This window comes from Lotus japonicus, chromosome 3 (assembly GCF_012489685.1).
Source record: "Lotus japonicus ecotype B-129 chromosome 3, LjGifu_v1.2".
In the NCBI taxonomy this organism is placed as follows: Eukaryota; Viridiplantae; Streptophyta; class Magnoliopsida; order Fabales; family Fabaceae; genus Lotus; species Lotus japonicus.
This window is the reverse complement of record NC_080043.1, coordinates 94,396,711-94,419,382: the sequence shown is the minus strand read 5'-3', so window position 1 is coordinate 94,419,382 and position 22,672 is coordinate 94,396,711. Positions and strand designations below refer to the sequence as shown.

Below are 22,672 nucleotides of genomic sequence, written 5' to 3'. Positions count from 1 at the left end.
GTTAATTTGATTATTGGATTTGAGATTGTTGTTTGAGTGACTACTGAGTTGGATGAGATGTTTTGGTTTGCTTGAAGTGGCGATGAGGTGGGTTTGTCCCACGGGATTGTCCCGTCTTTCAAGGCGTTATAAAGTGGCAATGAGGTGGATTTGTCCCACACGATTGTCCCGTCTTTTGAGACGCCAAAGTGGCGATGAGGTGGGTTTGCCCCACGGGATTGTCCCGTCTTTTCGAGACGTTATAAAGTGGCGATGAGGTGGGTTTGTCCCGCGTGATTGTCCCGTCTTTTGAGACGTTAAAGTGGCGATGAGGTGGGTTTGTCCCACGGGATTGTCCCGTCTGTCGAGACGTTATAAAGTGGCGATGAGGTGGGTTTGTCCCGCGTGATTGTCCCGTCCTTTGAGACGCTAAAGTGGCGATGAGGTGGGTTTGTCCCACGTGATTGTTCCGTCTTGCGAGACGTTATTGTTTGATTGATATTGTTGAGGTTATTGATATCCGAGTTGATTATATTGTTTGTTCTATTGATATCTGGGTTGGTTTATATTGTTGGCTTGACGATATCTGATTTGATTTATATTTTGGGTTTTGTTGATATATGAGTTGATTTGTATTGTTGGTTTTGTTGAAATTTGATCTACATCTATACTGTTGAAGTTATTGTTATCTGAATTAATCTATATTGTTAAGTTGTTGATTCCTGAGTTAATCTATGTTAAGTTGTTGATATATGAGTTTAGTTATATTGCTGGTTTTGTTGATATCTGGATTAACTTAAGTTGCTAGTTTATTTACCATGCTAGGTAATTAAATTTGAATAGCATGATTTTCTCTTTTATACGTGGTAATTGCATGGAGTTAACCCTTTCTGTTTGTTATTTGTTATTTGGGCGCTTAACGCTATTAGGCGATGAAGAGCCTTCTGGCGATGCTTAGCCATGCTGAGATGGAGGAGGGATAGTAACCGGCGGAGCAAGGATGGAAGAAGCTGTATAGTTTCCTCTTAGTAGTTTATGCTTTGAGTCTTCTTCGTTATCTGAAAACTCTGCTACTAAAACCCTGTTTTCGCCACTGTTTAAGTGTGCGCACTTATTTTGGAAACTTGCGTATGCTATTGTAAGACACTATTATTATATGTCGGGAACATGTTGTTTAATTAAGACTATGTTATGTATTAAACTGTGTTTAGTTGTTTTGAAAAGGAAAAAAATTATCGTGTTTTCTTAGGATTACGAAATAGTCCTTAGACTTTGTTAGGTTACTATTGTGATTCCTCAGTTGAAAAATTGGGGCGTTACACAAAACATGTTGTAGCCTCAAATTCACGTCCTAACCTAACTTGATTTTAGATTTTTTTCCAAAACAAAATGCAACTTGTATTATTTTGTTGTAAAAAACTTTTATATCTTTTTTGCCAAAAAATATGATACCTTAATATTCAAATATAATCAAATTGTTAACAAATTAAGTTGTTAACATGATATGTAAGAGTAGTTTTGCAATTTCATATATATATTGTTCGGGTTCGGGTGCAAGTTTCATCAATACCAAACTCAATCATATCGGGTTTTACTCGTAAAATTGAGTTCAGGTTCGGGCGGGCTCCACAGGTTCAGGTTCCGTTTCCGTTTCCATCCCTATTCCACTTCCTTAGGGACTAAATGAGTGTTCCTGATAATGGATTGGAGTTCATATTTTCTCTGCCAAAGTTTTTCTTCTTTGTATAATTGATTGATTGTTTAACAATAAAGGACCTAAGTGAATAACGCAAAATACTCAGGGTCATTTTGGCATATTGCACAATTTAGGACCAAAAGTAAAAATATATTAATAACATGACCACATCAAATTTTCTTTTGGATTCGATTCCACCCAAATTCACAAGGCGGTGCTCGCGGTTAGGGTAGTTTCCTCCGGTGGCGGTTTCCACAGCCAACCATCGCGTTTTCCATTCACTCGCTCAACAGTTAGGTACCTTGCTCATCTTCTACTATTCAATTTGATTCGATTCAATTATCTTTTTCTATTCAAAATTCCTAGTTTGTTCTTCCTCTAATTTGAAGCTGAAATTGAAGTAATTCTATGGAATCATAGAGCCTTTCTGTATATTCATAACTTTACATGAACTTCAAATTTATGGGACCTTGTAATTGTGATTGTGATCGAAGAAAGCGCACATATTGATTTGATTTGAATTGATTGACACGCGTTGTTTAGGGTTTCTGTAAATTTGGGAATTCAATTCTGTTTAAGATTTTTAGGGAATTTTTCGTTCTGTGTCTCACTGTTTATATTGTTCTGTTAAGCCTGGTTCAGCATTTCCCCAATTCTTGCATTTGAAATGTTATTTATAGTGTTGAATGAATTTGGTCTATTTCATTGCGGTGGTTGGAAACAAGTAATTCAATGCTAGTGAGGAATTTGATGACTTCAACTGGAGATTAAGTTTAAAGGTATATCCAAGAAATTTTTAGTTGGAAATTATGTAGCTAAAGAGGAAAAGCTGTTAAGTGAGAGAACCTCATTTTCTGAGTTTAAATGAATATTCGAGAGATTGTCTATACATGTGGCAGCTTTATCAAGTTTTGCTCGTTTTCTTCATTCATTGCGTCCACCTTGCTTGTTATTCGAAACTGAAGTCACTTACATATTTCTATATGTCAATCACAGAAGGTAAAACAGATAGGTTCTAGTGCAAAGCAAATGTATTCATTTATCAGTGTACTTGTCATAGTTATCGGATATTTGCTGATTATAGCTGTAGTTCAGATGCTTGCTAAAAAACTCTACTATTTCTTGTTCTAGTGTTTTAAGAATATTAGCTGTTGTTCTGATGCTGATTTTGTTGCTGCTGATGATATTGCTGTTTTTGTGTTTTATGTTTTATTTTTTTTCTAACATAGTGTCAGTTTGTATAGGAGGAAGTAAGCACTAGGTGGGGTTACTTATAGCATTTTGACATTTCATCCAGATTTTCAATGGGGAAAAATGATTTTCTCACACCTAAGGCAATTGCCAATCGAATCAAAGCAAAAGGACTGCAGAAGCTTCGGTGGTATTGCCAGATGTGCCAGAAGCAATGCCGAGATGAGAATGGGTTTAAATGCCACTGCATGAGTGAAGGGCACCAACGTCAAATGCAAGTTTTTGGGCAAAACCCAACTCGGATAATTGATGGCTATTCTGAAGAGTTTGAGAAAACATTCCTTGAGCACATGAAGCGCAGCCACCGATTCAGCCGCATAGCTGCCACTGTCGTGTATAATGAATACATAAACGATAGACACCACGTTCATATGAACTCCACTGAGTGGGCTACGCTTACTGATTTTGTAAAGTACTTGGGTCGAACTGGCAAGTGCAAGGTTGATGAAACACCCAAGGGATGGTTCATAACATACATAGATAGAGATTCAGAAACCCTTTTCAAGGAGAAGATGAAGAATAAGAGAATCAAGGCAGATATGGCAGATGAAGAAAAGCAAGAGAGGGAGATAATGAAACAGATTGAAAAGGCTGAGCAATTGATGCAGCCACCCAATTCTGATTCTGATCAGACTTCACTAGCTGAGCCTCCAAGGGAATTTAATGTAGAGGATGGAGTTAAGATAGGATTTTCTCTTGGGACATCGGCAAGACCTGGGACCAAGGAAAAACTTGAAGAATCGAGGGTGACATTTGATGAGGTTGGTGAAGAGAAAAATGAGGAAAGAAAGAATGGAAACAATTTGAAGAGGAAAGAAATTGGTGGTGGAAAATCAGCTTTGGATGAAATGATGAGGGATGAAGAGAAGAAAAAGGAGAAAATGAACAGGAAGGATTATTGGTTGCATGAGGGAATTGTTGTTAAGGTTATGAGCAAAGCCTTGGCAGAGAAGGGTTACTACAAGCAAAAGGGCGTAGTGCGGAAGGTGATTGACAAGTATGTTGGGGAAATAGAAATGCTTGAAAGCAAGCATGTGCTTAGGGTTGATCAGGTTGAACTCGAAACTGTGATTCCACAAGTTGGTGGCCGTGTAAAAATAGTCAATGGGGCATATCGCGGATCACTTGCTAGGCTTCTGGGGGTGGATACAGATCATTTTTGCGCTAAGGTGCAGATAGAGAAAGGTCCCTATGATGGTAGGGTCCTTAAAGCTGTGGAATATGAGGACATTTGTAAAGTAGCCCAGTGAGTTTGATCAGTGATTCTATAAGTTGCATGAATTGGAGTTTTGTTCTTATGTACCACCTTCTTTTTATATAGAAAGGCCATGTAACAGGTATCATTTTTGCTTGTTGTCTTTGGAAATCAAACTGCATGTCATTTGAGTACTGTAAAATGGACATGTACTTCTCTTTTGTTTTTTTTGTTTTTTTTTTCTATTGGCTAAAGGACCAAAATTAATTTGGACTTGGTTTTGACTATAAGGAATTAAATCAAATATGTGCCTTTACATGGTTTAATACGTATTCTCTCCCTGTCTCTCTGCAGTATAATTTCGTTATATATTGCATATGGGGTTGTCTAAATCACTAACCAATTTTCGGTATGATGTGACCCAATAATATTTTGACACCCTTCTTAATATATTACATGTGTTCTTATTTTTTATTTCACAGTAACCCTTTGTTGAATATTTCATTTGCATATTGATCCAAACTAATAAAGATATAACAAAGAATATTTCCTCAACATACAGCGGAGAATTCTAATATCAATTTTTTGTCACGCAAATTGTGGGTGTTTCTCTGCTTCTCTTGAACACTTGGATGCATGGAAGTGTTGTGTTGTTTAATGGAACTCACCTGTATTGGAGAACTGGTCCATGGAATAGTAAGATCTTTATTGGGACAGCACCGTTTATGTCAATTGGCCATCGTGAATAAACAAGAGTGTCCTACAATTTCTAGTTTCAATTCACCACCATTTTTAAGCATTTGGTATGTAATCCTGATGAAGATTTCATAGCTTTGGAGTTCGGATGATTGAAATAGCTAATTACATCTACCATTCCATTGTTTTCTTATATTCTCACCGTTTCTATCATTACATTGTTTTTTTTTCTAATCTTGCTCTTTTTTTATCTCCAAAGTTTTTCCCAACTGAATCAATTCTTTTCGAGATATACTGAATACTAATACAAATTTTCCCATTTACAAAATCTGAAATCTACCTCTTATCAACATGTTTGTGCAGTAGTTGTTGGTATCTCTTTTATACAACCATATATAAAAGGTCGAGTGTGCAGTTGTCGGTATCCTATTTCATAAGATTTGCATAAATCAAACCCAAATAAAACTTAAATACAAATAACCTTGTCAATTTCGTTTGGATTAAAATATAAAAATGTTGATTATGTTTTACCTGTCTACGTGAAAGTTCAAATTCAATTCCGTGAAAACCGAATCATTAATAGAAATAAAAGACGTAAACAATTCCAGGCAGAAAATGCGCAATCAAATATCAAATACCATATTGTATCAAACTTTTGTTTTTGGGTCTATAATTTTATTGTATCAAACTTATTCTTGTACAAAACTCAAGCATCTACCTACTCGTTTCATTTTTAGTTTAAAAAATGAATATCAAATACCATATTAAATACAAAGTTTCTAATGGAAAAATTGCAATGAACACAATCGTTGATGTACAGTAAAATCAACATGTTCAAATCAAATAACAACAAAGCTAAAGGTTTAAATTTTCAGAATATCTGAAAATATATTGCCTGCTAACATCAAAGCAATTTCTAATGTATTGTGAAATAATACATGCTTCTATAATAATAAAAAAACTCTAAGGCAATAACCCAAGAAAATATCAGGCACAAAAATTAGAAATCTGTGATCTTGATCTAATAGTTACCACAAAGCCCCCTTCCTTCTGAATGATTATACGAAAGATAATGCATTCACCACATATACCATTAAGTTAATTTCATGGATGCAAATTTTGTAGCAAAGTCCATAGCCTCATTTACGTGTGAAGCATCGGTACCCTGGAAAACAATAGAGCGTAAGCAAAATCAGTATGATCTCTAATACAACATGCCACATGCGAAATTCATGTACATTTTCTACATGTTTGGTACGAAATAAGGATAACTTCCAGTCAACTCATATTCATGGTAAATTATATTAAGCCAATTTCAATTTAACATTTCTGAACCTACTAAGTAAGCAACCAAATTGCTACTATGATTGTTGAAATCAAGTCTAAAATACAATCGACAGCAATATCATGACCATATTCTTCATATCATAAGCAAGAAAGATTAACACAGTCCATGGCGGAATTGGAGGATTAGATCCCAAAAATCATTTAATCGAAATGAAAGTTGTTTAGGAGCCTAGTTAAATATTTGATGCTGATATACGTGAGAACCGTATTTTAGGGAAACCCCCCAACCCTTTTTTTTGAAGTTCCTCCTACAAGCAGATCCTGAGCACAATCCTCAAACCACTACTTCTAATGCTTAAAGTGGTATAAATTATTGAATATCAAAGATATATGCAAGAATTAAATATTCCCATACCATAATAGCAATTATTAGTATATTTACTAAAAACGTGACAATTTGTAATCACACAAATACTTACCTGTCCTGTTGCAAGACCACCTTTTCCTTTACCACATCTCCCTTTTAGTGGCTCCAAAGCATTACTCAGCCACTCTGACACATCTAGCTTACCTTTATCTCCTTTCTCCGGAACCCCAGCACAAATAACAGCCTTGTTGGTAGATTTATCAGTGCTAAAAACCATCACGGATAACCCCTGTTCATAAGCCAGCATAGCTACAAGTTACTATTTGAAGTTAACAGGAAATATAATTGCTGAGGACACAAGGTGACTTCATGGAGTTCCAAAACAAGACCAACATAATACAATGCTGAAGACCAAGATAGTTTCTAAATACATTAAAAATAAGCAAATACCTTCTGGTCCATGACTTTCGTAACGGCCTCACGAACTGCAGCTACATCCAGACCAACATCAACATGAGATATGCAGAATTTTTTCCCGTCTGAAGCAGCGAGTTCAGCCTTCTCAACTGTGATTGTTACAGCTTTACGTTTGTTCTCTTCGGCAACCTGCTTTTGTGCTTTTCTCACTTGATCCTACGTGAATTATGATATTATTATAATACAAGACTTCATTCATGAGCAAATGAAAGCACATCAATTAAAAAAGATACAATAGTGCAACAGGGGAGAAGGCATAAAGACCATAATTTATTCCATTATATATTATACCTGAAGCCGGGCTATCTTGGTCTTGATGTCAGCTTTCTTGGCTGCTGGAATTGATAATGTTTCCACATTGCTTTTCAGATATGAAACTTTCTGTGACAAAAGGGAAAATAGCAAGTCCACTAATTACAATTTTGGAAAAGAAGCATACTCTGCAAATCTGCCTGCTACAAAAATCAGTGTCAATAATGCAAAGAAAAAGAAAGAGAGCAAGAGAGAATCATGTGAGTGTGTTCAGGTGTTACCAGCTTCGGTCATCATACTCCCAAAGCCCAGCACAGACAAATCAATTAAAATACATGTTCGAATAGAGTAAAGGAGTTGGGAAAAAATGTTGAGTTTATTAGAATACATGATAGTCTAACTAGAATTGTTTAAAGGTTTTGTAAAAGGCTCTTGAAAAGAAAAATGTTTGGACTGGTTGTATTTGAGCAATCAAAGAAATGTATAAGGGAGCAACTACTAGTGTCTCAGGAACGCAAAACGATGAGGTTTTCATTTTCGTGAGTATTTCAATGCTTTCCAGTATATTGAAGAGGCTCCAATAGACCTTCTTCATCTTAGGTTCAGAGTTGTCATTTTATGAGTCCGTTTGAATTCAAGGTCCAATTGGTTGAACAGGCCAAAGCAACTAGAATGGGAAAAAACACAAGCCTAATGCAATAGAACAAAAAGAAACCACACACAAGACACCAACCTCTTCCAGCAAACTTCCTTCTAATTTAGCTGCATGATCTACTTCCTGCTCAAATTCATCGGCCGTTTTCATTGCGTCATAAGCACGCTCAGTTGTAACAGCTGTTATTCTGCGGATTCCTTTTGCAATTCCCTCCTCAGACAAAAGTGCAAAGGCTTTAGCCTCACGTGTGTTTGAAATATGGGTACCTAGATCAAGTAAAAATGAAATCTCAAACAGAAACTCAGAAAGGAAGTTTCAAAGGAAGTATTAGCTATCATATTTACCGCCACATAATTCTGATGATATCGATAACCATTTATCATTCCCGGGATCAGCAAGGAGATCCTCAACTTTTTCTCCAACTGATACAACTCGAACCGGATCAGGATAGACCTACATCAGAGCAGAATATTGAAGAACAAGATCCTGGATGAGCAACAACGTTCAGTGAAATTATGTTACTTACTTCTCCAAAAACAGCTCGCAAACCATTGATTCGCTTGGCATCGGCAAGAGTAACCTCCTTTGCATTTACATCCAATTCAGCTTTTATTTGCTCATTAACAATTGACTCGATTCTCCTCAAGTTATCAGCATCAACAGGCTTGCCTATTATTGCAGCGTAGTAAATAATAACTCTTCACAGTCACATTATTCTAACACCTACTGAATAAATCTTACCATGAGAAAAATCATATCTCAATTTTTCAGGAAGAACAATAGATCCTTTCTGGTCAACATGATCACCTAGTACTTCCTGCATTCATCATTTGAAATTTCAACAATCACCACACAGGTAAGTGAAAGTATTAGTGAGGCTTCATTGAAGGGCACTTTCAACATACCCGAAGAGCAAAATTTAAAATGTGTGTGCAGGTATGGTTTGGGGCTATAAGGGCACGTCTTCCATAGTCAACCTGAAACAGCAATGAAAGATCATACATAAATAAAGACAACTACAAACCATCAAAAAAGTAACAAAAATAACGAAAGAAAGAGGAATTTGAAGCAAAACGGGGAAAAGGAAAAACAATACCTTACATACTACTTTGTCACCAACAGAGATACCAGTTCCATTACCAATGTGAAGGACAAAGCCTCCAAAAACTTGAACATTACGAACTTGAAATGAAGCATGTTGACACTCAAGTGATCCAGTGTCAAAAATCTGAGTAAATGAAAAGGGAAAATGCATCACATACATAATATTGATAAATTTTGGGAGTGGAATATTTTCTTTATGTTTTTCAACTAGTGGTCCTTTGTCAATTTGTCCACATTGAAGAATATAGCCAATTTGCTTAATTTCTTTTAGCAAAATCAATAGTATCCTGATTTATCATAATTCAAAACGTCTTATAAACTTATATTACAAATGTTTTAGTTACATTTAAGTTTTGCATTGCCAAAACACTCTTCTATTATATTACAATGATTTCTATTGCTTGAAATTTGCTACGTTAATTGTTAAACTTAAAATCTGTTTGTGTAAGCCTTTTTCTCGAAAAAAAAATATTAAAAAATTTGTTTTGAAATTTTTTAAGGTGTCTGGATAAGCTTTATTCAATAAGATACTTTGAGTAGTTTTCAGAAAAAAGCTGTTACAATATATGAGAGACAATATTAAGGGGAAACCATATTTATTATAATTATAACAAAATGTAAAATAGCTTTTGGTTTACATAAATATCAAAGAAATAAATCACTTTATATACCATAATCATTAAATCCTTTAAAAGATGAAATCTTGATGAAATAACTTCTACACCAAGTATCCAATTATTACTTTCTTCTATCATAAACGATGTCATACTTACTAATTTTCCTCTAAACTTAGATTTTTATAATAAACTCTTTAGCTCATCATACAAGCAAGGTAATGGATACGAATAACCACAGTAGGCCAGCCATTGTCCTTCTTAAGATTCATACTCATGCATCTACACTATTTCATGAACAAGAAAGCAAAATGCTACACACAAAGATGGCTGACAGCAACACCTATACCATTCAAAGAATTTGTCAGCCATTCAATATGATTCCCATTATATAATATATTATGCAGCTGTTAGTAAAATCTGTTGACTGACTTCATCAAGAGGAGGAAGTTAGATAAATTTGAAAACCAGATGGATTAAAACTATGTATAAATTGTAGAAGAAAACAAAAATTTAAAAATAAAACAAATATGTTCCAGAAACTTCATCATATTTAATTGCCAAAAGTAAGTTTATAAGTGAACAAATGACTAACATAACTTTTAATTAAAGCAAATCAAACGAACATGCAAAATAAATATAAACTATTTGCAAGGCTTAATACCTGACCACCTTGCTCAGCATAGAAGCTTGTAGATTCCAGAATAACACCGATGTCACCATCAGTATTAACAGAATCCACAAACTCAGAACCAGTATATATTGCTTTTACCCCACTCTGATGGTCCTGAGAAAAGAAATGGAGAAGACTATATATCAATGGAAGGCAGGGTAGTCGGTTTATAAAGAATATCAAGTGGATAAACAGATAGCGTGGAGTCTAATGCAACGGCTCAACCTATAACCACAAGTCAATACATAGAGAAGATCAAAACCTTCTACATCTAGTATACCTTCACGCTTTTCTATATTCAATAGCTGATATATAATAGAGAAGATCAAAAGCGACTTCCTTTTGGTAAGGGGCTGGGATTTGGGTACTAAGAGCAACATTAAGTAAATTGGGAGGCTAGTTTTAAGTCCAACAAAGAAAAGGATTTTGGCTAGAACAAGGGGCATAAAAACTTCAGTTCACGTAAATGCAGTACTCATAATTGACTTTGGTGTCAGTGGCTGAAATGGAGTGCTTGTAGTTGTATAAGTTAGGCATTCAGAATTGTTCTAGTGATGTTCACATTACGTGAATTCAGGAAGCCTCTTATGTATGACTTCACTCTTAAATTTTATGGTATGGTTATAAATGGAAAAAAACTGTTCTTATCCCTTGGTCACCTCCTTCACTATTAAATTGTCTTAAATCCCCCTCCTAAAAAAAACAAAATTCTTACCTTGAACCAAACATATTTGAAGCTATCATCTGTTGGGAGAATGCCTTTTTTGTGCAATGCAGAGGTAGCATCAGCATCCATGACAATGGCACCACCAGCTTGCTGAAAATAACACAAGAAAGTTTGAAAGGGAGCAGGGGAAAAAGAATGAATGAGTTTAATTTTTAGTCATTTTTTTTGTTTATACTTGAGATTTGATGAGTGTCTTAAAAATTCAGAAGAAACTTCAAAGATAAATTCAAAAAACCAAGATACCTTTGTTTGAGCATTTCTTGATCTCTCTCTTGCAGCTTCCATGGCACTATTAAAACCTTCCACATCAACAAGTAATCCCTTTTCTTCAGCCATCAACTGACAAATAGAAAATTGTTAAGGAAAAATAATAAGGCATAGTAGATCTACAATTCCAATTCCATATGTTATTACAGTGAAACAAACCACCTACCTGAGTCAGATCTAACGGGAACCCAAATGTATCCCACAAGACAAATGCTTCCTGTAATCAAGAGACAGCTGCATGAGAAATAGCTTAGGGTGGGCCTATTCACAAAAAACTAAGGAAATCAATATATTAAGTTATATGACACATTGACACTTATTCAAATGGAATCAAACACTTGTGTAATCATGCATTATCAGGTATAAGATTCAACTGCAACTTCGTCACCAATATGATAAAATATGTGCAGTTGTATGTTTTGGATAAAACATCAAAAAAAAAATCTGTTATACTCAGGGCCAACATATGGGAAAATTATAATGGCATAAACCCTGGAATCAGAGGAAGACACTTGCCAAAAATTTGCAACAATTAGAGAAATGTCTGTTTCGACAATTTGTTAACAACACAACGTTATATTTTGATTTTATTATGGGGGGATATCTTGACATCTTAATTGTACTTTCCTTGCTGTTGAAAATCTTCAACTGAATTTCATTGATTGAAAAGATGATGAATACAAGAGAGATTACAGTATTTATACTATGAGATTTGTTAGCTTGCAGAAGAAGCTAACTCTAACTAACCTTGACAGCTAAGCTTTGACAGCTAAGCATGTAACTAACTCTCTAACAAACCTGCCAGCTAGGCATAACTAACTGAACAGAACACAGTCAGCATTTACCTAATAACACTAAACAGTAACACTAACATAGCAGTCAGCATTTACCTAATAACACTAAACAGTAACACTAACATAGCAGTAACTATATTACTCTAATAGGCCCCCTCAAACTCAAGGTGGGGGAGAAAGTGATTTCTCAATCACATTGAGTTTGTCACGAAGAGTTTCAAAACGAAGTGGTGATAGAGCCTTGGTAAACAAATCTGCCAGCTGATCAACAGAAGGAATGTGATGCACAAAAAGAGACTTGTTGAGAACTTTTTCCCTCACAAAGAAGATGTCAAGCTCCATATGTTTAGTGCGAGTGTGAAGAACTGGGTTATGAGTCAAAGCCACTGCACCCATGTTATCACAAAACACCCTAGGAGGAGAAAAAGGAATCTGCAACTCCTGCAAAAGAGACTGAACCCACAACAGTTCAGCAGAGGTATTAGCTAGGCTCCTGTATTCGGCTTCAGTACTCGATCTAGCCACCAGGGTTTGCTTCTTGGAGCTCCAAGAGACAAGGTTTGGACCAAAAAAGACACAAGAGCCTGAGGTGGATCTCCTGTCATCAGGATCTGATCCCCAATCTGCATCACAAAAGGCCACAAGAGGGACTGGAGTGTGCAAACTACAAGGCTTGAGGTGCAGGCCATGAAAGAGAGTACCCTTAAGGTATCTTAGGATTCTTTTAACAGCCTTCCAATGCTCTTCTAGAGGCTGACTTAGAAACTGACAGACCTTGTTAACTGCAAAGCTGATCTCAGGTCTTGTTAAAGTTGCATATTGGAGAGCACCAACTATTGATCTATAGAGAGTTGGGTCAGCAAAGTAATCTGCTCCATATTTGCTGAGTTTTGCTCCACTAACCATGGGAGTAGAGATCCCCTTGGCCTCTCCCTTTTCTGCCCTTTCAAGAAGGTCAGTTATATATTTAGTTTGTGTCAAAAGCAAGGACCTGTCCTGAAGATGATGCACCTGAACACCAAGAAAGTAGTCAAGTTGGCCTAATTGCTTCAAGGAAAATTCAGAGTTGAGGTTCTGCACTACTTTCTGAACCAGAGGCAAGGAATTGCCTGTAATGATAATATCATCTACATAGACTAGTATGTAGATGCAGCAAGTTGGAGTGTAGAAAGTGAAGAGAGATGGATCACATCTACTTGGTTTAAAACCATACTTCACAAGGGCTGACTTCAATCTGTCAAACCAAGCTCTTGGGGCCTGTTTAAGGCCATAAAGAGCTTTGTTAAGTCTGCAAACAAGAGATTTGTCTTCATGCTGAAATCCACTTGGTTGCTGCATGTATACCTCCTCTTGAAGAGCTCCATTTAAAAAGGCATTATTCACATCAAGTTGATGAATATGCCACCTCTTAGTAATGGCCAGGGAAAGAATGAGCCTAATAGTTATAGGCTTCACCACAGGGGAAAAGGTTTCTGAATAATCAAACCCCTTGACTTGATGGTAACCTTTGGCCACAAGTCTGGCCTTATACCTATTGATGGTGCCATCTGCATTTTCCTTCACCCTAAAAACCCATTTACAACCAATTGGCTTCCTATCCCTGGGAAGTGGAACCAATGTCCATGTATTGTTAGCAAGCAATGCATCATATTCAGCCTTCATTGCAGCTAACCACTTAGGATCTTTGAGTGCTTGCTTGGTGGTAGCTGGTTCAGCTTGAGTAAGCAGTAAAGTTGGAAATAATCTGGGCATGACTATGCCAGATTTTGCTCTTGTCTGCATAGGGTGAGTATTTCCCACTGGCTGAGGAAGAGGAGCAGAAGAGGAAGAACCAGTTGAAGCTACTTCAGTGGCAGTAGCTGCTGGTGTAGGTGGAGATTGTTGCTGAACAGAAGCTTCAGCCTGAGAAGAATTCCCAGAAGAAGAGGCTGCAACCGAGTCTTGACCTTGAAAGGGCTGCTGGTGCTGAACAGGAACTTGAGAAGCTAAAACAGGAATTTCTGAAGTGATTCCATGTGCAGATGAATCAGACCCAGCAGAGGAAAACAGGGTAGGATAGGGGAATTTAACTTCATCAAAAATAACATCCCTTGACACAAAAATCCTACCATCACCATCCATGCATTTGTACCCTTGATGAGATGATGAGTAACCAACAAACACACATTCCTTGGACCTGAGTGACAGCTTAGAGTGTGTATAAGGCCTTAAGTGAGGGTAACAAGCACAACCAAACACCCTAAGTATCTTGTAATCAGGAAGAGTCTTGAACAACTTGAAATAAGGACTCTCATTGGCCAAAACAGTAGTAGGAAGACGATTAATAAGAAAAACTGCAGCCAGGAATGCATGATCCCAATATTGAGAAGGCATTTTAGCAAAGGCAAGTAATGAAAGGCCAGTTTCTATGATATGGCGATGCTTCCTTTCAACACTACCATTTTGATGGTGTGTGTAGGGGCAAGTCAATCTATGCACTATGCCAAGCTTAGCAAAATGAGATTGTAAAGGTTTAAATTCAGTGCCATTATCTGTTTGGACAGCCTTAATTTTCAGATTAAATCTTAACTCTACCATAGCTTGGAACTGAAGAAAAACAGGGGAAGTTTCAGATTTGTGCCTAAGTGGATAAATCCATGTGAAACGAGAGTAAGCATCAACACAAGTTAAAAAGTAAGAGTAACCACAAGAAGACTCAATGGAGGAAGGGCCCCATAAGTCAGCAAAAACAAGCTCTAAAGGTGTAGCATAAACAGTAGTAGAAGAGGAAGAGGGTAACTTGTGAGACTTTGCTACACAACAAGCTGAACATTTAGAAAATTTTGCTTTATTAGACAAGGATATATTACATTTGGACAAAGCAGAATGTAAAGCCTCATGATGAGGATGACCTAGCCTACAATGCCACAAATCATAGGCAGTAGGATCTACATTATTAACAGAAGACACAAGAGAAAATGAACTAGCACTAGGTACACTTGAAGATGAACTAGCACTAGATACATTTGACAAAGGAACTGAAACAGAGAAGACAGATGGAGCAGCTACTGGTGAAACAGATGTAGATGAAACAGATGAAGCTGGAGGAAGGGTTGGAACATGCATCCCTTCAAAATTGTATAAACCATCAGGACCAACAGTTCCTTTGAGCAAAACCCTAGAAGTTTCCTGACATTTGACAACACAGTAGGATGAGTGAAACTCAAAAAAGACATGATTATCTCGAGCAAACTTGCTTACACTAACTAAGTTCTTTGTGATGTTAGGAACTAGAAGCAAATTATTCATAGTGAGTGTGGTGTGTTTATGATAAGGAGATGGAAAAGAGGCATGTCCAACAGAAATAATAGGCAAACCTTGTCCATTTCCCATGTAGATATGATCATTACCATTTAGGGAAACACTGTCAGAAACAACTGAGGCATCATTGGTAACATGATGTGTAGCTCCAGAATCTGGAAACCATGAGCTAAGATTCGCTGCAGCAGGAGTGTGAGAACCAGTAGTAGATGAAGTAGGTCCAGTAAGCATAGCCTGTGGAGCTCTAACTGGAGGATTTCCAGGTCTTGATCCACCAGAAAACTGAGAAGAGTTCCACTGTGAACCTCCAGATGGTTGGAAACCAAACTGCTGAGCAAAATTTCCCATGCCTAAACCTTGAGGAAATTGACCAAACATGTTTGGAAAGCCTCCATACTGTGATGTACCAAACTGAGAAGGTACACCAAACTGTGGAACACCACAAAAGGGAGAGAATCCAAACTGAGGCATCATCTGAGAATGCATAGGTAGTGGCATACCAAAACCAGTTGGCTGCATGCCAAACATGCCAGTAGAACCAGTAGAACCAGATGATGAACCGCGATGATAGCAAACACTAGCATCATGCCCATACTTCTTGCAAATCTGGCATTGAACACTTCGATTTCCTCCTCTTCCACCGCGAGAGTTGTTACTGCCATTGCGACCACCATAACCACCACGAGAACCACCATAACTGCCGCGATTATCATAGGAACGATCATCGTAGGTGTTTTCAGAGGAACCTGAAGCATAGTTAGCCTCAGAGGTCGCCGGCGACGACGTTGATGAAGAAGACGACGACGCCGGTGCAGGTTGCGTCGCCGGTGGCGCAGCTTGAGAAAGGAGCGCTGACGGAGGATTCGCACTCAACTGACGCGTGCGAGAACGCTCAAGACGCGCTTCATGCGAGATAACCATAGCTTCAGCTTGCGAGATCGTGCAAGGGAACTCGCGACTGTAGATGATAGTCATGAGATGACTATATTCATCGGGAAGACCATCAAAAATCGCTTCAAGGTGCTCGCGAAACGATACAGGATCTCCGATCGAGATCAGAGCATTGACGATGGCCTTGATTCGCTTGAGGAACTCAGACGCAGTCTTTGATCCCTTGGTTATGGATCTCAATTCCGATCGCAACTGCGTCGATTGTGCAAGCGATTGTGCTTGAAAGAAATCAAGCACAGCTTCCCAGATCTGCCAGGACTGAGTGCAGTTGACAACAGTTGGAAGCACTGATGAAGACAGAGACGAGAGAAGCCAGGTGAACAAAGCAGAATCCTGTTGATCCCATACCTGATATGCAGGATTCTCTACTGCATTCACGCGATCCTCCTCACTGAGAAATCGAGGAGGAATATCAGGATGAACAAGAAAATTCTGCAATCGATGAGTTCTAACGATGCCTTCAACGTGCTGCTTCCATGAGAGAAAATTGGAATCATCAAGCTTCAGAACAAGCTTGTGAACCAGAGAAGAAGAGGCCAATTGTGGTTGAAGAACCGCAACTGGAACAGGAACTGCAGTTCCTTGTGCATGACCTTCATCAGCCATGGTGATTGAAGAAGAAAGAAGAAAAACGAAAATCTAGAGAGAGAGATCTTCAAGGATCGTACTCAGCTCTTGATACCATGTTGAAAATCTTCAACTGAATTTCATTGATTGAAAAGATGATGAATACAAGAGAGATTACAGTATTTATACTATGAGATTTGTTAGCTTGCAGAAGAAGCTAACTCTAACTAACCTTGACAGCTAAGCTTTGACAGCTAAGCATGTAACTAACTCTCTAACAAACCTGCCAGCTAGGCATAACTAACTGAACAGAACACAGTCAGCATTTACCTAATAACACTAAACAGTAACACTAACATAGCAGTCAGCATTTACCTAATAACACTAAACAGTAACACTAACATAGCAGTAACTATATTACTCTAATACTTGCTCTTTCATTACAACAGTCTTATACTACCCAAAAAATGAACTCATTAACACAGCCCTGGAGAGAACTGAGAAGTTATCTTAAGAATTTGGGCTAGGTCAAGCTCTATACTAAAAGCTAGCTTAGGGGCGAGAATCCTCTTGCCCTTTATTAGGACTACTTTGGCAATATCCCTAGTCAATGTAGGATCTTAACAAGTTATAAGCATCAAATTATTAACACCTAACTGCAGTATGCCAAAAAGCAGTACTGATCCCTAAAAAAATTAGAATTTCATTTAATTGACTTTCCAAAGACAATAAATATTAATACACTATAAAAAAGTAGAGCAAAGAAAAATTTCAGAAATTTATTTGTTTGATTAAAGATTAAATGTTTTCTGCATATACTTGCAAAAACCCAAGAAAAATAAGTAACTAGGAAAAGTGAAAAAAAATGTAAGAAAATAAGCAAATATGACAACTAAGTAGCACTGAAAATACAGATTCTACTTGCCTCCCCACTCAGAAGCTTTCCCTGAACATGTCGAACAGATGACTCAAATTTTTCAATCCCCTGGAGAAGTAAAAACAGTTAGGTTTTGCTTTATTTTTACTTTTTAAACATATAATGAGTAAAGGAAAAATCAGAAAACAACCCACTGACAAATGGTAAAACATCAAGTTTTCAAGAAACTAAATAATGACGTCAAGGATATTGACAAGTGAAAGCCCATATAAACATCTTGATGTATATGCCCCTCACCTTAATTAATGTTCTGCCAAAACTTTCCTCCTCCTCTTTAACTATGTCCCTAATGTGCGCTTCCTGTTGTTTTAGCTCAGTAAAAACATCACCCATCACATTCACCACAACGCTTACAAGCCTAGAAACAGCAAAATTGAGGACAGAAAAGCATTTTACAAACAGAATGTATGTTAATAATTTTATGCACACCTGGAATCAATGATCAGATACCCATAACAAAATGGATTTTTTAAAACAAATAAATTTACAATAACAGATAATATAAGTTTCCACTATTCATATATCACTGGGATGAAGGATCAGGCAAGAACGTTTTAGATCTAGATTCTGACAACAGCTTGAAGTGCTTAACCCTTGTACATACCCATTGAAAAATCCCTCTTTAGCTTTTAGCACTTCACGTCCATACCGAACAGCTCGACGGAGTATACGCCTCAGAACATACTCACGGCCCTCATTACCTTCAAAGAAAAATAAATAAATAAATAAATAACATATTTAAGATGGGAAGTCCCTCTATCATTAAAAAAACATACAAGGTAGAGATGCTAATCTTCAAAGAAAGAGAGTTAAATAAAGTTAAACAGACAAACTGTTCTGCAGCTTGTAACATAGACAACTAAAAATATAGAGGTCAAAAGCTTAAATAAATGGGTTAAAGGGAATATATCATATTAGTGCATCTCTTTACAGGGTACAACACTATCTTTGAAGAACAGGCCTCGCTCAAGACGAGGGGGGGCAGCAAATTGATGAAGCCAAAAAGTCGAAATTTATGAACTGTGAAGGGAAAAATTGTCAGCAAAGGTAGCAGGTCTACAATAACCTACCAGGGCGAGACCCATCAGCAATAGCAAATGACAGAGTTCTGATGTGATCGGCAACAACTCTGTATGCCATGTCAACTTTATCTGCATCATCTGCTCCAACTTTCCCAGAATATGGCCGAGCACCAGTTGCCTTTAAATGTTTTACACAAAAAAAATTCAAATAAAAAACCATACAACCATTAATGGAATTTGAAAAAGTACATTGAGTTATAAGCCACGACTTGTCAAAACAATTGAGTGTCAACTATATATATAGGTAGCTAATAACACTGAAATAATAAGGAGCATTTGACAATAGCAAGTAGAATTTACAATTTGCTTAATAGATTCTCTTTTAAGGTAGACTTTAAGAAGCTGTACAAAGATGTAGAAATATCACAAGAGGCAGCAAGAGTGAATGCAAAAGTAAATCTAGACACAGGTAGTGTAGTAAAATGTAAGTTGTAACAAGGTTCCACAGACAGAAAACAATGAGAAAATCAGGCATGGAACTTATTGTGGTTCGACCTACGGGGAACTACATGTTTTTTATGTCCAAGACAAAAAGCTGCTAAACAGGGGAAAAAACATGGTGACAAATGAAGATTACAAGGAGTATGAGCTCAACACTCATGTAATTACTCGTTTATATCACTTCAAATAAACTTGCAAAGATTATATATTTGAAAGTTTCACTAAAACTTATTTCGGGAAAGGAATAATTGTTGGTCCAGACAAATCTGGAAATCCTCTCTCGGCTCTCTACCATGTATATACTATATACACATTGCTTTATCAAGGGCAATAAGTAACACTCCATTACAAGAATTACAATTCAAAATTTCAAATTCAGATATCATACAGTTAAAGGCTAAACAAAATTACTGATAAAAAAATGTAAGGAAAGTTTTAATGCCTATATCAACTTACCAGCTGAATAGCATCAAAGATAGGCAAGAAGACGTCGGTGTCATAATTGCTCATTTTGTTCTGTAGTATAGAGGTCAATCGTTCAAAACCCATTCCTGTATCAACATGCTTTGCAGGCAGAGATTTAAGAGAGACATCAGCCTCCCTATTGAACTGTAAGAGACATACAAAGAGAAACAAATTAGATGCATTTTACAGGGATTGAAGAAGTTGCATGCTAAAATGGATTCTAGTAATACAAACTTCTAAAGTACATTTGAGGGAGTAAGTCCCCCCTATAAATCAATTAAATACCTGAATAAAGACAAGGTTCCATATCTCAATGCAGGTAGGATCATCATTATTAACCAATGATGCAGCGTCACGGTTACCGATTCTGTCAAAATGTATTTCTGTGCAAGGTCCACAAGGACCAGTATCACCCATCTCCCAGAAATTGTCCTATCAAAACATACAAACCTAGTTATATATAAAGATACACTCCAGAGACAACTTAGTATCAAAGTGAAACTTTTTTAACACAAATTTAATCCCAGACACTACAAATGGCTCTAAAACTGGATTGGTTTGTGAACTAGTGAAAACCCTGTTATTACTATATATTATATATTATATTAAGAAATAAATTAACATGAAATATTAAGAAATCAAGCCAAATCAAAATTTAAAGTAATATAAAATGAGCATATTGCATGTCTTATAAGATAAAAATCAATAATCATGTCGTCGTATCTTGGCATTGCATTGGACATTTATTTGACTGCAAAACATTTTAAGTTAAATTAAAAGTTGAACTGATTGGTTCAAACCAGGGCTGAACCACCAGTTTCCACATATTGTGGACCATTTCTGACTGAATCTGAATCAACCGGTTTTTTTGAATTAAATGGACCAAATACCTAATCAGTTCCTAGCTTAACCAGTCGAACCGGATAGTCCAATCCAGTTTTGATAACAATGCTTATGCGCAGCTTACAAGTTACAACAATCTTTTCAAATATAGAAATTGCAAAGTATTTTATCAAAATATTGCATATAATGTTCACCATAATATTAAATATAACTTGCATGTGTTATCAACATATTCCACTCTACATACTTAAGAGAAAACATAGTGATTAACGAAACCATACTTTACAGCCAAAAGGAAGCACCCGTCCAGGTGGCAAAAACTGTAACCATATATCTCTAGCCTCAGTATCAGGGGCAAGACCAGCCTTCTCATCACCACCAAAATAGGTTGCATAAATCCGATCTGATGGTAATTTATAAACCTGCAAAAAACAAGTAAAAGATACAATCATACATTACATGAATTGAGGTATTAAATAGCTATCAACTTCTCCATTTGGTTATATTGCATACGACACTACCACAAAAAAAAGGTCACCTAAAACAACAACGACTAGCGAGCATATCAAATTGAATAGAACATTCTAACTAACATTTTATTTGGATGAGATTACTAATTTAAACACAATTAGCAAGTGAACATAAAATTCAATCAGGATTTACAATTTCCCAACTGATATTGATCATTATCGTATATAAGTCACAAATGTCATTCTTCCTCAAATGAAACCCAGTGCAGTACAGGTAGGCATGGTGCAATTGGCACAATGGAAGTAGAGGTTAGTTACACAATGATGCAATTACCAATTGAAGAACATTACTACTAATGAGATCTGAACACCAAAAGGCATTTAAGCAGAACAAAAGCCTGGTAACATAGAAGAATCAACCTACATAGCCCATTATGGTTAGCTTCAGTTACTAGCTACTAGTTCCTTAGAAATCATTCACAAGCACAGAACACCTTCTGTCGCGAAAGGGATCATAATTCAAGAAAGCAAGATTTAAATCCCAAAAAAAAACTAATTGATAAAGCATACTTTGGTTAGAAGTTCCCACGCCCAGCCAATGGCTTCTGTTTTAAAGTAATCCCCAAACGACCAATTGCCGAGCATCTCAAAGAAGGTGTGATGGTAGGTATCTTTTCCTACATCGTCAAGATCATTGTGTTTACCACCAGCTCGTATGCATTTTTGGGTATTGCAAGCACGAGACAGCTTGCTCAAGTCAGTGTTTGGATCAGCAGTTCCCAGAAATATTGGCTTGAACTGGTTCATACCTGTCATTCCACGACGAATCCTTAATAATCAATACTGTATATATTTTTTAAAAAATTAACAATATACAATCACCAATGCAAGCTATCCACAACAAATTAATACAAAAGGAAATCCTCATCCCAAAATTGATTTTGATAAGCTTCTTCCCATAATCAATTGTAGAACTAAAGTATTTCCAAACATGCCACAATTTACACAGAACACAAGGCATGATTACTAAGAAGCTAATAGATTATCATATACCAATTCAGGGTACGTTACACGATTGACACAGACTTTGGAAAAACAAATAGAATTCTGAAAATCGACATAGTTAATTCATTTCATTCAGTCACACACACAGACACATGAGAGTGATGCAATAACAGAGGGAAGAGAAGAAGAGTACCAGCGTTGGCAAAGAGGAGGGTGGGGTCGTTGAAGGGAACGACAGGGCTAGACTGCCAGTACACATGGTTCTTGCTTTCCTTGAAGAAGTTGACGAAGGTGTCTCTGACGCGCTTCGCCGGCCACTCCAAATCGAGAGCGTCTGGTCCAGGCATGGCGGTGGCCGGAGATCTGGAAGAGGAGGAGACGCCGCGAAAATGGAATGAAGGTGGCGGCGCTAACGGAGGAGGGTTACGGTTACGAAGAGAGGATATGAGCAGAGTCAAGTAGTGTCCTCTTTTCATTCACTCGCTCATAATGTGGCCTCTGTCTTAATTTGCGTTTTTATTTTTAACGCAAAGTGAAAACGTTATGGAAGTGAATATATTTTCATTAATTTTTAACA

At 37.0% G+C, this 22,672-nt stretch overlaps 2 protein-coding genes across 6 annotated transcripts; one reads left to right on the top strand and one right to left on the bottom strand.

The window, feature by feature from the left end:
- The first annotated feature begins 1,832 nt into the window (after positions 1 to 1,832).
- Positions 1,833 to 4,447, top strand: LOC130747668 (KIN17-like protein). Of its 5 annotated transcripts, none has more exons than XM_057600667.1 (2): positions 1,833 to 1,972; positions 2,911 to 4,447. In XM_057600667.1, exon 2 carries the CDS (start codon positions 2,980 to 2,982, stop codon positions 4,174 to 4,176), a length of 1,197 nt encoding a protein of 398 aa, XP_057456650.1. In that variant the 5' UTR covers positions 1,833 to 1,972; positions 2,911 to 2,979; the 3' UTR covers positions 4,177 to 4,447. The 5 variants fall into 5 exon arrangements, with proteins under 5 accessions (XP_057456650.1, XP_057456649.1, XP_057456652.1 ...); XM_057600666.1 differs by having other exon boundaries at positions 1,844 to 1,972; positions 2,920 to 4,447; XM_057600669.1 differs by having other exon boundaries at positions 1,850 to 1,972; positions 2,973 to 4,447.
- A 1,134-nt stretch (positions 4,448 to 5,581) lies between these two features.
- Positions 5,582 to 22,598, bottom strand: LOC130747666 (alanine--tRNA ligase-like). Its single transcript, XM_057600664.1, has 23 exons — positions 22,289 to 22,598; positions 21,661 to 21,899; positions 20,902 to 21,042; positions 20,063 to 20,209; positions 19,769 to 19,921; positions 18,860 to 18,989; positions 18,394 to 18,490; positions 18,027 to 18,147; positions 17,774 to 17,837; positions 11,407 to 11,453; positions 11,217 to 11,312; positions 10,962 to 11,063; positions 10,238 to 10,360; positions 8,952 to 9,083; positions 8,761 to 8,832; positions 8,597 to 8,672; positions 8,382 to 8,524; positions 8,200 to 8,308; positions 7,934 to 8,121; positions 7,240 to 7,329; positions 6,922 to 7,104; positions 6,584 to 6,760; positions 5,582 to 5,982 (listed from the first exon to the last, which is right to left on the bottom strand). The coding sequence occupies exons 1-23, from the start codon at positions 22,569 to 22,571 to the stop codon at positions 5,911 to 5,913; spliced, it is 2,985 nt and encodes a 994-aa protein (XP_057456647.1). The 5' UTR covers positions 22,572 to 22,598; the 3' UTR covers positions 5,582 to 5,910.
- Positions 22,599 to 22,672: the final 74 nt, after the last annotated feature.